Source organism: Notothenia rossii (genome assembly GCF_949606895.1).
Source record: "Notothenia rossii genome assembly, chromosome: 9".
Taxonomy (NCBI): Eukaryota; Metazoa; Chordata; class Actinopteri; order Perciformes; family Nototheniidae; genus Notothenia; species Notothenia rossii.
The window spans coordinates 32,893,801-32,909,532 of NC_136907.1; the positions used below are offsets into that span (position 1 = coordinate 32,893,801).

Consider the following 15,732-nt stretch of genomic DNA (forward strand, 5'->3'; position numbering starts at 1 on the left):
GTTATTGGTATGCTAGCAGCTTCACATAGAAAATACAAAAAAAAACATCCTCACTTGAAGGTCATCCGCTGTATGTTCCTCGCTGGTTTACCTTTTAATTTCTACCTTAGTTTCCATGGCAATTTGCAGCACAGATGTAAAGCTCTTATTTGCCAGAGATAATAAGCTGTATTCCTTTTAGCATCTGAGGTCCAGTTAATCACTGTTCATATTGAAGAAAATATGTAGTTCAAGCACTGATTTAAGCAGAGGTAAGAAGTAACTAAGAAGTCTTACTGACCTACTGTACTTAAGAACAATATTGAGGTACATTTTATGCTACTTTGTACTTCTACTCCACTACAGTTCAGAGGTCAATGGTGTCCTTTTACTTTTACTCCACTACATGTATTTAGCTTTTTATGCATGTAAACCGTCTGCAGAGTCACAAACCCTCAAAGTACTCCCTGTAGGGAGTACAACCCTAACACAGAAAAGACCTGTCTATGCTGCTACAGAACGACTCGTTGGACATTTCTCTTTTTCCATTTTTTTCTTCCTGGTCATAGTCACGTAACGGTCATAGTGATGTAACGGTAGCCTTATCTTTTCTCAGCCGCGGCTCCGCAGATTTCCGCACACACAGTCACAGCCTGGCTGTGAGTGTGTGTGTGTGTGTGTGCTCAGGCTGAGTTCCGCGGAGTCTTGCTGTCTCGCAGACCCCACGCAGCAACCAGGAAACAACACCAGTAATCCACCTCACACTGTCTGCTCCTCAAGCCTCAAAAGGCGGAGCAGCGAGCCCCGCAACATGCCGCCAAAACGGCACCCAGACCTCACGCAGCATTCTCATCTGTTTGTCATTACTGGTGTCGTTTTCTGGTTGCTAACAAACGCCATTGTAACACATAATCACTGATGTCCCGCTGTAACGGTGGTGGACTCATCAGAACAGAGTGGCTGAGCTGACCAATCAGAGCACAGTGGGCTCATAGAAAGGGGGGGCAGGAGCTCCAACAAGCCGTTTAGGACAGAGAGTGAATACACATACTATACAGAGATGCTGTATGAGAAACCAATGTGAGTTTGGAACATTGAACACTGTAAATATATTCTAGTAGACCTCAACAATGGAATTATGATCAGTAGAAATGGCCATGACATGGGAGCTTTTATACCTTTAGTTACTTCACAGATGTGGATGAATGATGTGAAATATAATCAAGTTTTAAATCAGACTTTAGTTCCACCTGGAGTAAATTCACAAGCTACCCTGCATTATACAAAGTCATTCAAACTAACTGCACCTTCACCAGCTTTGAGACCACTTTCATGATCAATCATTATAAAACATATCATATATATTATTCTGAAAAAAATAAGAAATAGTATATATTATAGGCCTACTCCGGTGCACGTTCACACCGGAGTACTTTTACCCATACTTTTCCCGTTTAGTTCGGATAGTGCCTGGAATTTTGCTTTCACACCAAAAAGAGAACTTAGTTCCGAGAACTTTTACTCCCATTTTTTGTCCCTGCTAGAGAGGTGGTACTATCCTGGGGAGAAAAAAGTACCAATTTCGATTGGCTGGGCGAATTGCAAACCACGCCCCGTAAAACCCAGAAAAGTTTTGTGAAGCCGCCATTGTATTTGCTGGCGTTAGCATTATTAGCATTAGCATTAGCCCCGCGCACCAACGGAGAGAGAATAACTTATGGCAACACAAAAAAAAACATGGGAGGGGTGGAGTGATGAAGAGGCGTCGGCATTCTGGCGATTTACTCGGAAGGCTTCAGTAGAAGCTGCTGGGAGTCCCGGCAGCTTCTACTGAAGCCAGTCCCCAACCCCGGGGACTTCCGGCCGGGGACTTCCGGCGGCAGTATACGCCGTGAAGTGGTTTGCGGCCTGCCAGTAAACCCAAAGCAGAAGAGGAAGAAGTGACGTCAGCAGTTTCATTTGCGTAATCTTCCCAGGGAACTTATTCCGGTGTGAACGCGATCTGTACTTAGTTCCATGGGGGTACCAAGTGCTGGCACTAAGTGCTGGGCACTAAGTACGGCAAAGTACTTGGTGTGAAAGCGGCTAATGACTACTTTTAGTTTTGGTACTTTACCTATATTTTGATGCCAATGCTTTTTTACTTTTACTTGAGTCAGGTACTTCTACTTACTCAAATACTAGATCGGAGTACTTCTATACTCAAGTAGTAGATCTGAGTACTCCTCCCACCTCTGGATTTAAGTGCTGATGCTGCAGTATTGCTGTAAGTACTGTGTTCTCCTGCAGGTCCAGGGGCCATGCACGATGTGAACGGGGCCGCCGCCCTGCCCCGGGCCTCCGTCTGCCTCCTGCTGACTGTAGCCCCCCTCTACCTGCTGAGGTTCTGATGGGAGGGGACCACTTGCTCCCCCAGCACTGAGCGCAAAGAACAGACTATCAGTCCTACAAGAAGAACGGGAAGTTAAGAGGGCCAGTGGTTGGTTCTTAGTTTTCTTTCTCTTTTTATTTCTGGCTTTGCATCAGAGTCTGTTCTCTTTACGCTCGCCAAGAGTGAGAGGCATCAATCCGATGGAGGGAAATTTGAATCATGCTCTAATATGATGATGATGTTAGAACTACTGAGTTTGTGTCCCCCTAAATCTTTTTGTATGTGAAGGGCAAAAAGAAGAAAAAATATGTGTAACTGTTGATAGTTGACTGTTTATTGCTATTGCTAATATTGAAGTGTACATTAAGATTATTATTATTATTATTATTATTATTATTGTGTCATGTCCGGTTCAATATCTGTACAATACCATTAAGCTTTTTTTAAGTAAATGACAAAAAAAGGAAAAAATGCAATGTGGTTGATGAATTTTACTGTATTTTTACAGTTGTATGCAAAACAGAGTAACAGGTCCTTGGTGATAAACACTTCAGACTAATAAATGGTGAACCTTGATTTCTCAGGCAAAGTCCCACAGCATAGTGCATCCAAACATTTATTTTCATCCTAATGTGTGTAGAACATGTTCAAACGTGTACAGACTATTCCTGCACTGTTGTTTTCTGCTTTTCTGAAACACCGCTCATAGCAGCTTCACGGCATATTCACAAAAAAATGAAATGGTACTTTCAGACATTTATGATAATCTTTATATGGGTTAAGGTGCTGGTCAGTACTACGGTAAAGTTTAAAGTTTAACATACAGGTAACATAAAAAAACTGAAACGTTGACTTTAATTACGTGTATTAAAGGTCCCCTATTGTACTTTTTTTCATCAATATATAATAGGTCTCGGATCTATACAAAAATGTTTCTGAAGTGTTTGGCTCCAAATAACAGATCAATGTAGCATCCCATAATCCCCTCTGTTTCAGCCCTGTTTCCAAAGTGCTGATTCTCTGTCTGTTACTTTAGATGAAAATAAGGAGCCCCTTCCCACGCCCCTCTGAGAGAGATTTGGTTACAAAGAACTCAATGGTGCTCTAGGAGGAGATTCAGGTGATAAGGGGGGGGGGGGTACCTTGGTTGGTGATCGGCTAATGGTTACACAAGACAACACATTATGACATCATAAAGTGATCAAAATCTGATCAGCTAATTTTCAGACAGGTTTTTATAGAAATGGATCAGGACAAAAAGAGAGAGAATATTTGTTCCTGAAACTTTTAGAGTCTCTTTCCACAGAGGGGACACATGTATGTATAGAATACATGAAAAAGTGTTTTTTGCATAATAGGTCAACAGATTTCACATCACTGTATTAGGTTAGTTGAAAGCAATAATATTAAGCTGAACCTAATCTTTTTTAATTACACTTAAAATGAGTGCTTTCAACTAACCTAATACGGTTATGTTACACTGAGGTGAAGCCTGTACTGCTTTAAACTACATTTAACTAGTCATCTTTTTTACAAGATATTTTTGGCATTTAAGTCTTGTCTAAGTCTTAACCAGCATTATTTGTCACTGATGGTAAGCTTTAAGTTAAAGATTCTACATTAACACATGCATATTTCCTAAAAAACATTTCAGTTTCTGAGGCAGCCACAGTGGTTTTAATTATCTTGGTTGAACGGTGGGGCTTTTATGCAATTCTTTATGATCCAGAGGGCCACAACAGCTTGCAACTTGTCCTGTGTTGGTTTATTTGTCCACTGACTACAATTTAGCATTACGTAAAGGTGACCTATCATGCAAAATGCACTTTTGTACATTTTTTATACATGAATATGTGTCCCCGGTGTTCCAGGGAACTCACCAAGTGTCAGAAAACACAACCCTCTCAATTTTCCTCCATACCCAAATCTCTTAAAAAGGGGCTGCAACAGATCTGATACAGACTGATCCAGATTTGAACACTTCTGTGAAGTCACAGAAGTGGCGCTACGGCTATTGGGCCAACTCCACCAATCAGGAGGAGACAGCCACGGACATTGCTGTTCGAAATCGCTGGAGACGCTGTAGTACATATGCAAGGCCTGTAGATGGTGCTGTTCTCACATAACCAGCCCATGAAAACACAGTGTTAAATTGAGCGAAATGAGGAATGGCTAAAATGCATGATCTGTTTGGTATTTTGAAAAATAAAAAGTATAAATATGCCTTATATAGGTATGGTCCTACACTATATTATTCAAATATAGCATGATAGGTCCACTTTAACAAAAGATACAATTCGAAATATCAATGAAAAGGCTTTCAATCCTCTACAAGTCAGAGCAGAAAAAGCTTCTTAAACGACCACAACAGTGCTTTGGAAAGTTTTGTCAAGACAAAAACCAAAATGCATGCATGAGTTTGTTTTTCTGTTTGTTTTTTAAGTTACTGTTTGCTATTTTATCACATATTAACCTGTTAAAGCTATGTACATTTTAATGACATTTGTTTTACTGATAAGATAATCAGCTTGTTTAAAAAAAAAAGTTATACATCTAAAGTATAGCTTATATAACAAACACACATTTGTGTGCATTGGGATGGATAACTCAGTATAACTCAAGCATAAATTGATTTGTGTTTAGTCATGCAAAAGAAGGAACAAAATCAGAAGTGGCTTTTTTTAATGAGCATGTTATCATACTGAAACTCAAACGTCAGTCCACAAGAAAACAGCAGTTGTATAATTGTATCACCTACAGTAAGTATTCAAATGGAGAGTGGTGGAGAAGCAGGGTAAACGCCCTTGGTATAAAACTCCTTCAATTCATAAAACCTGTGTGGGCTGGCTGTTTTGGGCATTTTTCCTCATTTGGCTCCAGTCCACTCCCAGGCCTCCGATGACACTACTTTATGAATAACAAGACAGCAGAGTCAACTTGAATAATGATAAATGTACCGTGCAGCTGCTATGAAGCTTTTTTCAGGTGTAATGAATGTGTGCTTTTAACCTGGTTTGCAGAAGCTGTTCCTGAGACTGCAGAGTGATCGATGTGTTCTGTGGGCAGCAGATGCATTTTTAAGGGAGGTGTTTTAGTCTGCCTCGGACAGAAATGTACAGTGATGAGAATATACTTAAAGCACAAGTGATTGATAATGTGATGTTCTGCTATTGTCCAGTTCACTCCTGTGCATACCTATGAGTAAGAAATGTGTTGAAGACAGAACAGCAGGGAGGAAATCGATGTATGTGGGAATGCTTTCGTTGTACTCACATGTTCAGTTATGTGCTCGTGATGATGGTGAACAGTCAGCTGCAGATTTTCTCACAGGATGTGATTTCATTTTTTATGGGTTTGGAAACGGCAGATCAGACAGATGCTAAAGTTAAGGGTTATTGTAAATCTTTCCATGCCAGATAGATTAACATGATAAGTACTGATGTCAATAACCTTGAATCAATTCCCCAAATCCCCATTAAAAGAATACTGGACTTTATTAACGTCTATTTTCGCATATATCACCATGAACAACAGTGTCATTTGTGTTTTTTTCTACATATGTTTTCCGAATTGTTTAAGGATATCAGCTTATTCCATTTCACATTATAATCCTCCTGAATGCATCATTATCTGCAATTTTTTCACTTATATCTATTTGATTCATTCTTTTATTCTTCATTGACAGCTGCATTTTGTTTGAAATGTTTTCAGATGGAAATTAAGATTGTTTGTTTGTAGCCTTTATTTAACCAGGTGAAAATCCCATTGAGATCAACGATCTCTTTTTCAAGGGAGACCTGAACGATTCAGAGTAGTCAATCTTGTGGTATATAGTCATCATATCATTTGACTGAGAGATTGCAAAGATTTTCCTAAACTGGTTGAATGTGAATTTAAGTGGTCAATCATTTGTCTTGACCATGATGCCATACATTACTATCTCTCTCGTAAGTTTCCTTTTTTTAATTCAAAGTTGCACTCGTCACTTTTTATACATTAACTCTATAAACCCTATGAATGACATGCTGAGCACCAAACAACGTGCACGTATAAAAGAAGATAAAGAAGAGATGAAGTTAGCGACCAGCTGATGAAGATGGTGGAATATGTAAGGCCTAGTTATTCTTTTCAGTAGTTGGTAATAACAAACAGAGCTGCAAGGAGAGTGGACAAAATCATATTATTGCTTTCAACTAAGCTAATACAGTTACTGTGTACTGGCATACAACAATGGGGGGATACAGTACAAGAGACAGAAGCAGAACATGAAGATAAACAATTATAAATAATGACCGGGACTGATCTATATCTCAGATGTGTAACAAACTACAGCAGTTCAACATTTGCTATACAAATTACCTTCATAACTTTATGTCATACTTTGTCAACGTCACCGTCAGGCCGTTGAAGAAGCTGATTATGTTCCTTGTTTGGCTATTTTCCTTAAACAATACAAATGAATATTTGATTGCAGCTTTAAAGAAAAGATCATTGAAAAATAATTTAGAATTGACAGCAATTGTAGAAGGAGAGAAAAAACATGAACAAACATGAGTCTGCAAACTTCTTCAGTGTGCCTTACCATCCAATATAATAATATGTGTGCATTAAATACTAACATGAATAGGAAAGCACTTTATCCTCCCAATTACTGTAAAAACTACCTCTACAAACCAGAGGTGGGGGGGAGGGGTTGGTAAGTGTGCTGTCAGTCAAGCTGCCTGTTACCTTGGTGTGTCTTTGACTGACAGGAGATGCACTATAGTGACACATCTGTGAGTCATGGATGCAAACTCTTGCCTTGAGGTGCTCCGTGTGTAAATGCTTTTCTTATAACTTCCTACTAGTTATTCCCTAACTGCTGATTATTTCCAAGGTTATATGTACATTTTGCCTCACTCTAATGATGATTTACAGAAAAATTAACTCAAATTCTTAATTCCAGGTGAAGTTAAACAAAGTTAAAACTGCGTGATGGCATGAATTGCTAACCTGCTAGTGGTCTCACAGCATGATGAACACCAACAATGTTCCAATTATAGGATCTAACCAAACTCTATGTTTCTTTGAAGAGGGAATATGTTTTGTTCAGACCAGAGTCAGCAGGGAACAAGGAACACAAATGATGTAGCTGTTTTTAGATAATTCCCCACATAGGACAACTCCAATGCAATTAGATAATCCCCCTGTACAGCTAGCGTCTGGTTGTTTATAATATAGTTTAAAGAATAACTGGATTACTCTTCTGTTTCATTGCTCACAATCTCTCTTCTCCTTCGTCATATATGTCACACATAACACAGTTATAAAATGTTCTCAGATATATCACATTCAATGCAGACTCTTATCTGCAGACACTATTAATGTTCTGTAACATCTGTTCTCTGCTTTGTCCTAAATTGCCTTCAATTCAGATAGGTCAGGATTAATTGACAACTTTGTAAAGATGATTTCTGAATAACAGCTTTGGAAATATCAGCAGTCATGCCCCCCTGATGTAATCATGCACACAATGTTCACAAGCAACATTCTTATTTCATGACATGAAAATATATACCAACATGATTCCACTATTCCAAACGTTTCCATCATATACAGTCACAATAGGTCCACTGTGCTCTTAAATTGTATGTTAAATAAATGTAACAGTTATATCTTGATTTCCATAAATATAATATCAGAGGATAGACATAGACCTCATGTACAGCCCTGAAGGAACAATAGATGCAAAATTAGTCCCTTCAAAAATCAGCCAAGCATATTTCATTTTTAATTTCATCTGGTCCACCCTGTTATGTCAATTGTGTCAACAAAACAGTTTGCCAAGCAAAGACAGCCGTGTCAGAATAAAGAGATCTGCAGCGTGTCGTATACTTTACTCATCTGAGTCTCTGAGCTCAGTCCCACATCTCTGCCTGCTAATACAGGAAACAGTTGGACGTTCCTCTGCCTGCCTGAGTCCTCCTGCTTTTTACATTTGGTGGTTTATCTGCCTCGCCATCCTTCTTAAAACGTTTATCTTACATTTCAATAACCCAAAACATTCCAAAGTCTGGGCACATGTGCCCTGAATACTTCCAGTGGCCTCCTAAACGCACCGATAAAGATTTGATTTCACGTGGCTGCGGTCAAATGATACATCTGTATTTATGTGCAGAAGATGAGGCAATGAATGTAGGATTTTATTTGTGAAGAAAGCAGGAACATGATGATTCGTTCATCTGCTGTCTAAATAAATATTTATTGCCATTATATTTGCAGGCGCAGCCGGCTAAATGCATCATCTTGTTTGACAGGTGGAGGTCATCCCCGTATAGCAGGGATGAATCAGACGTCTGAGGTCTCCAATATGACATAATCTGCTTCAATGAGAGTTAATCATCTACAATGATGGGAAGTTAGCATGTACCATACTCTCAATCCTGTCCCGTCACCAACACATGGTTGTGATCTTCTCTTTGCCACTTCATCCACTTACACCATCACTAGTTTGGCTTTTGAATCAAATCAGATCCTGCTGCTTAAACAAGGATTTGAGCACCTTCAAGGTGTCAGCCTATGAAACAAGCTCCATGTTGCTTTGAAAGATAACAGTTCATGTTGCCCTGTTTTTAATGAAGACAGCAGCCCCCTGATGTATTTGCCATAAAATACTCATCTTCCTGTTCTGTCTGGAGTCATATCCTTCCATTGTCTTTAAAAAGCAATTAAAAAGAGCTTGAAGAGGTACAATGTAGAGCTAACAAATAATATCCGACATGAGACGACAGGGAGCTTCTTCAAACACTTTAAACACGATTCTATACACAATCAGGGCAGCTGTGTTACATGTTGTGTATTTCATTTATCTTAGGTGACAACACAGCTATGAAGCGATGTTCATAAATTATTTCCCAGTGCAATCTGTTATTATGTGCTTGACAGTCAGTACATACATGACTAGTATTCCGTTAGCTGTCAAAAAAACACATTTGTCTTTTTGAATGTAGACTGTGCCACATCGGTGGATGATGATTGATTTGTTAAATGTTTAAATGAAGTGGTTGCCCAGCAGGAATGAGTGATTTGAAAAACAGGTGTTATTCTCGGTCAGTGAATCCTCTCCCACATCTCTTATAAATCCTCACAGATCCCTTCACTGGCTCCCCTCTTCAGTCTGAAGAGCACAACCAACTTCGGCAGATCACTGATTAATGATTTGCTTGCGCAGGAACGCATCCTGAGAGCCTGAGCAGACACTCAAGTCTCATAAACAGGAAAAATGCAGGAGTCTAAATGCATGAAATGAGGAAACACAACATTTAGATTTTACATTTCTGCGTTAGCAGTTCCCTGAGGTTACAAAAAACACTTACTCAGTATCAGCTTGCAACCAGTTTGTGTCAGTTCTGATAACAAGTGTTGGAAACAGTTTATATTAAGGTACCAACCATTACATTACATTTACATTTACTGTCGCAGAGGGAATGTTTCAAAGCCTTACACAACCAATGTACACATCACATAGCAACGCAGCAACACATAGCAACAATAGCAACTGCACACACAGATGGCTTCTTTGGATGTATATCAGAAGTGAATTGACTGTTATTAGTAGGGGTGCACCGAATGGGAAATTCTTGGCCGAAACCGATACCGAAAATAGGAAACAGTTGGCCAAAAACCGAATGCCGAAAGGCCGAAAATGATTAATAGAAATATATATATATATATAGAAATATATATATATATATATAATGTATACATTTTTTACCAATGTTGTTCAGCTACCTGATTATGGAAAAAGACATGATTATAGCAAAACTTAACTTAACTTAACTTAACTTAAATAATAATCACTATTATGGGTCCATAAAACATTTATTCAGCACTTTTGAATGCATACAGTACATTAATTCCAAGTCAAGTGCATTTTCTTTTCTCTGTAGGATAACTACAACAAAGTGCATTCAGAACAAAGCCAAGGTGCTTTAAAACTGCATAAACATCTAGGCCAGTAGGCCTACAACAAAATAGTGTAAATAAAGACTGTAACAGCCAGGCCTTCAACAACAACAAATGCACCTATAAGGCATGCATACAAATGTGCAAACTGGATAAATCCACATGAATGTAACTATTTACAAATGGAATTACAATTGAATTTCAAGAATCTGTAAATAAGGCTGTCTGTCCTCATAAGCAAAGTAGTAAACATTGTATAAAGATACATCAAGTGAAAACTGGATACAAAATCCACAATCAATTACAAATTAAATTACAATTTCAAGAATCTCTAAATAAGGTGGTCTGTCCTCATGAGCAATGTAAACAACATTGTATCATTTAGATACCGAAAGTACAATATATTGAACACTGTGCTGCTGTCATTTCCCCCTAATGATAACCTGAGATGGTGAATTATAACTCATAATGAAAATGGTTCAGGAAAGTGGGTATAGAGTAGACATGTAGAACTAGATAAGCTTATGATAAGCCAGCCTTGTCTACTTATTAAGGAAAAGTGGGAGGTTATTTTTAATGAACAGTAGCTTCTCTGCTTTATCATCCATAAGTCTGTTCCTCTTCTCATCAAGCACATGAGAGGCAGCGCTGAACAGTCTCTCGCTGTCAGTGCTTGTGATTTGATCTTACTCCGCATATTTGTCCGGGTGTTTTGATTTCAAGTGGTGGAGTAATCCCGAAGTTGTGAAAGTCTTTGCAGTTACACCCCCTCGAGAAATGTCAGCTGAACACGTTTTACAAATCGCAATCCACGCCTCTTTTTCTGATATTTTTAAATATCTCCAAGCGGCAGACATGTTGGCTGTGAGCCAGCCGCGAGCATGGTCGCGCGCCGTGCTTGTCGCCACGTTTTGATTACGTCATCACAACAACACGTTAGCTTACCAACGTAACCCTGTTCTCTGACATTCGGTGATATTTTTTCGGTGCTAGAACCCTTTCGGCCGAAAGCCGAAAGGGCCTTTTTAACCATTTTCGGCCGATAATTTTCGGCGGCCGAATATTCGTTGCATCCCTAGTTATTAGTTTTAATAAAGCATTTATTCATGCATAATTCTGCATGACAATATCCTACAATTACTACAACAATGCTAAAAGTTGTCCTACAACAACCTTATGATTACCAGGTCAGAAATGACATTGTTGTATATCCTTTTATAGTTAGTTAGAATAGTCATTCTCCCTTAATGACACTTAATGAATATGTTCTAATCCCATGCAACAAAACTACAGTGCAAAACATTATTAAATTAAAGTGGACCTATTATGCTATATTGGAAACATATATTGTAGGGCCGTACCTATACAAAACTAGCTCTGAATGTTAGCATGCTTGGTAATGTAAACGTACAGCATTTCACTCAGGAGAGACGTGATGTATGGAATACATGTTTATTATCGGGTCACATTATATAGATGAACATAATGATGACAGTTTATATCAACTGAATGAAATGGTGTTTGGCGATTAGGCCCAGGTTTTGTAGGATGTCATTCGGGAAGGGAAGAACCGTTTCCGATGAACCCCCCCGGGTCTAGACACTGGTGGTGGTGATAAGTGGTTAGGTCCGGTTGGAAGGGAGAAGGTTGAGCTTGGCCCTGAGTTGGAAGCAGGAGGCGAAGGGGTGGAGGAGGGTTGCGCGTTGACACCTGAAAGACAGCTGATGGGAAAGGGGAGAGCATATATAGAGGGATTACCAGGTGCGATGATTAGGCTTGTGAATGAGGGACGTGATAGGCTTGCTGAGGAGTGGCGCTCCCTATCATTAGTGAAGGGAGCGAGTATTGCCATGACGTGCAATACGAGTGATAGGTCTTCCTGCCTGAACTTGCGCTGAGCTTCATTTCACTCAGGAGAGACGTGATGTATGGAATACATGTTTATTATCGGGTCACATTATATAGATGAACATAATGATGACAGTTTATATCAACTGAATGAAATGGTGTTTGGCGATTAGGCCCAGGTTTTGTAGGATGTCATTCGGGAAGGGAAGAACCGTTTCCGATGAACCCCCAAAAGAAGTGAAAGTATGAAGTACTGAACGTGATGAAATCTTACCTTGTGGGATGCAGTGGAGATCTATGGATGAAATGAGAGGTTAATACATGTGGGGATTTAGACATACTGATGCCTCCTAGGCATCTTCCCTGGACGTACAGGGCTTCCTGGACGTACAGGGCATCCTGGACGTACGGGGCATCCCGGACATACGGGGCGTCCCGGACATACGGGGCTTCCCGGACATACGGGGCATCCCGGACGTACGGGGCATCCTGGACATACAGGGCGTCCTGGACATACAGGGCTTCCCGGACATACGGGGCATCCTGACTTAGCAGGGACACATTTAATACAGACCCGAAGGTTACAACCTGGACGTACAGGGTTAGACATGTCGAGATAAACAAGAGCCCCGGGGCGAATATACGTGCTGACATGCTAAAGAACCACCACCAGTTATATGCATACGTACCAGTTTTAAGGTTGGAGAGACCTTTGGATAGCCAGCACGGCACTGAGGTCCGGACGAATGTAGGACGAGAAAGCGGAGGAGGACCACCGTCCGAGTTGTTGCAGTGATGAGGATGAGACGCCTTGATTAGCGGCGGAAGTAGCTGCGCCTATTCTAAATGAATGCCCCGTGTATAGAAGGGGGGATAACCCGGATTTCATGAGAACTTGCTTTAGATAGTGGTTGAATTGTTGATGAGTTAAGGGAAAATTCCCTGAGATAAGAAATAATGGAGAGAGGGGATTAGAGGTAGGCCTAAGCTGTAGAAATTTGATCATGGATTTATAAGGGCAGAACTGGGAGTCGTTGCGGGCGGCGATGACGGAGCAGGCGCCGCCGCATTTGGAGTGCTTGAGATGTAAGCTAAAATGGCTGGCGTGAAAGGATAGGTCAGACAAGCAGACGTCTCGATTGGGATCGAACGTTAGAGAAGCTGTGGTAAATTCGCCTATTCTGAGAAAAAGCATAAAAAGCTAGGAGAAATAAAGCATCGAGTAGTGCGTCGATATAAGGGGAGAATAACCCGCTTCTAAGTTTGGAGAGCATAAGGCGTAACGTGGAGAGTGTAATAGGGCGTCTCCTGTCTATGGCAGGGGGAAAAGTTTTAATGAGACCTTTGAGGATGAGTTTGACTGACTGGTTTGTGAACAGGCTGGGAAAGCCGGGATCGGAACAGCGAATGTTAAACTGAACTCCTGCTAGGAGGCCCCGGATGTATTGGGGTTTGAGGTGGCGATCAGTGGCGCAGTAGCACATGAAGGCGCATACGGTGGAGATGAGAACGGGTTTAAGTGTAATGCCTATGGAAAAGCAAAATAAAGCGAACGTTCTCCAAGCGAAATTAAAAGTTTTAAGGGTGGAAGCGGCTAAGCCCTTCCTCATGAAAAACCTTGCGGATGCGAGGTGCCTTGCTAGGGGGCTTCTATTTAGAAGAGAGAGAGAAGATGCAGGGGAGGAATCCTGACGGGTTGAGCGCTGGCTTCTGGGCAGAGGTTCCGGAATTTCTGGAAGTGGAAACGAGAGAGGGAATCAGCCACTGAGTTGAGGTGGCCGGGAACGTGGCGAGCGGAGATGAGAAAGTTGTGGGTGATGGAAGACCACGTGATGCTTCTCATGAACGGCATGATGTCACGGCACGGGGAGCGCGCTTTATTAATGATTCCGACCACTGATTGGTTGTCGCAGAGTACGGAGATCCGCTGCCGGGGCCAGAGGTGACCCCACACGTGGCAGGCCACGGCGATCGGAAAGATCTCATGCAGAGCGGAGGAAGGGGCATGGCTGGGGAAAGCCGGAGGCCATGAGCCTGCGAACCATTCTCCCTGAAAGAAACCCCCAAAACCCACGGATGGGGCAGCGTCCGTGAAGAATCTCATGGAGTCGGAGGAGTGCACGAGGTCGTCGTAGAAGAAGGTGACGCCATTCCAGTGTGCGAGCAGGAGGGACCAGAACCGCAGGTCAGAGCGGCAGCCTTCATCTAGGAAGACGTGGTCATGGAGGTTTTCTACAGCCGACGCTGTATCCAGGAGCCGTGAAATAAAAGAGCGCCCCTGAGGGATGATAGCCATGGTGAAGTTGAGGTGCCCGAGCAGGGAGAGCAGCTGCTGCTTGGTGATGACTTGTTGCTCGCAGAAGGACTTTGTGATGTCGCGAATGCGCTGCAGTTTGTCCGTGGGGAGAGACGCTTCCATGTCTACGGAGTCGAGTGTAATGCCCAGAAACTCCAGGCGTGTGGTGGGACCTAGCGTTTTCTCTCCTGAGAGGGGAACACCTAACTCCTGAAAGCATAGTTTGAGTTTGGCTAGAGAGGCGCCTAAGTTGTCCCGAGGGGGATCTATGAGGAGGAAATCGTCCAATAGATGCAGGACGGAGGGGATTCTGACGATGTTCAGAAGGATCCAGCAGAGGGCTTCGGAAAAAGAATTGAAGATGCAGGTGCTACTTCTGCACCCGAAGGTTAAACGGACAGCGAAGTAGAATTTGGACTCCCATCTGATACCAAACATGTGCCACTGAGATGGGTGAATGGGAATTATTTTGAACGCGTCAGTAATGTCTGCTTTGGAGAGCCACGCTCCTTGCCCTGCGAATTTGATGAGCTTGATGGCATTATCGACTGAAGCGTAATGAAGGGAAAAATACTCTGGGGGAATGAGGCTATTGATGCTGCAAAACGGGCCAGCGCGGGGAGCGGACAGATCGAAGATGAGCCTTTTCTTCTCAGAGTATTTGCGTGTGGCGACCCCTATTGGGCTTGTCCGGAACACTGGGAACGGAGAGGAATGGAAAGGACCGATTAAATATCCTTTGTTGAGCTCTTTTTGAATGAGCTGAGAGACTATGGTGGGTTCCTTGGTGGCTGACTGCAGGTTTTTTGCCACTAAAGTCACTGAGGGGGGGGAAAGGACCCCTACCCTGAACCCTTGAGAGAGCCCTGACAGAAGATAATCGACGAACACGGGATTTGGGTGAGTCGAAAGTGCAGCTGCTAGATGAGTGGTGTTAATGGAGTTGAGGGGTGATGTTTTAGAAGGTTTTTCCACCACGTTGATTCTGGCGCGGGAAGGGGGGCCGGCGCCTTGGGCAAACTGAACTCGGGTGAGCATCCCTGCAGGTACTGCAAATATGGAGAAAGGTACAATAAGGGTAGGAGCACACGTTCTCATTAAAAGAAACGCAAATCTTATGATCCCTTTGTTTGATCACCTGACGGTTTGGTTTATTGTTCCCGGAATACTGCGTGGGGAAAACGTTGGACCCGGAGAGAGGCACTGAAGGGCAGAGTGGAGAGGTGTGGCCTTGCGCTCCGCAGCTGATGCACGAGATGGCTTGTTGCCTGCCGGTAGCCATGACGAGCAGCTC

At 42.0% G+C, this 15,732-nt stretch overlaps 1 protein-coding gene across 2 annotated transcripts in view; it reads left to right on the forward strand.

Annotated features, from left to right (window-relative positions):
* Positions 1-5,845, forward strand: part of opcml (opioid binding protein/cell adhesion molecule-like) — a 641,537-nt gene extending 635,692 nt beyond the window's left edge. For both annotated transcript variants that reach the window (XM_079651662.1, XM_079651661.1), the window contains one exon: positions 2,269-5,845. In XM_079651662.1, coding sequence (XP_079507788.1) covers positions 2,269-2,369 — 101 coding nt within the window. In that variant the 3' untranslated portion in view covers positions 2,370-5,845. The remainder of the gene's footprint in view (positions 1-2,268) is intronic.
* The last annotated feature ends 9,887 nt before the right edge of the window (positions 5,846-15,732 follow it).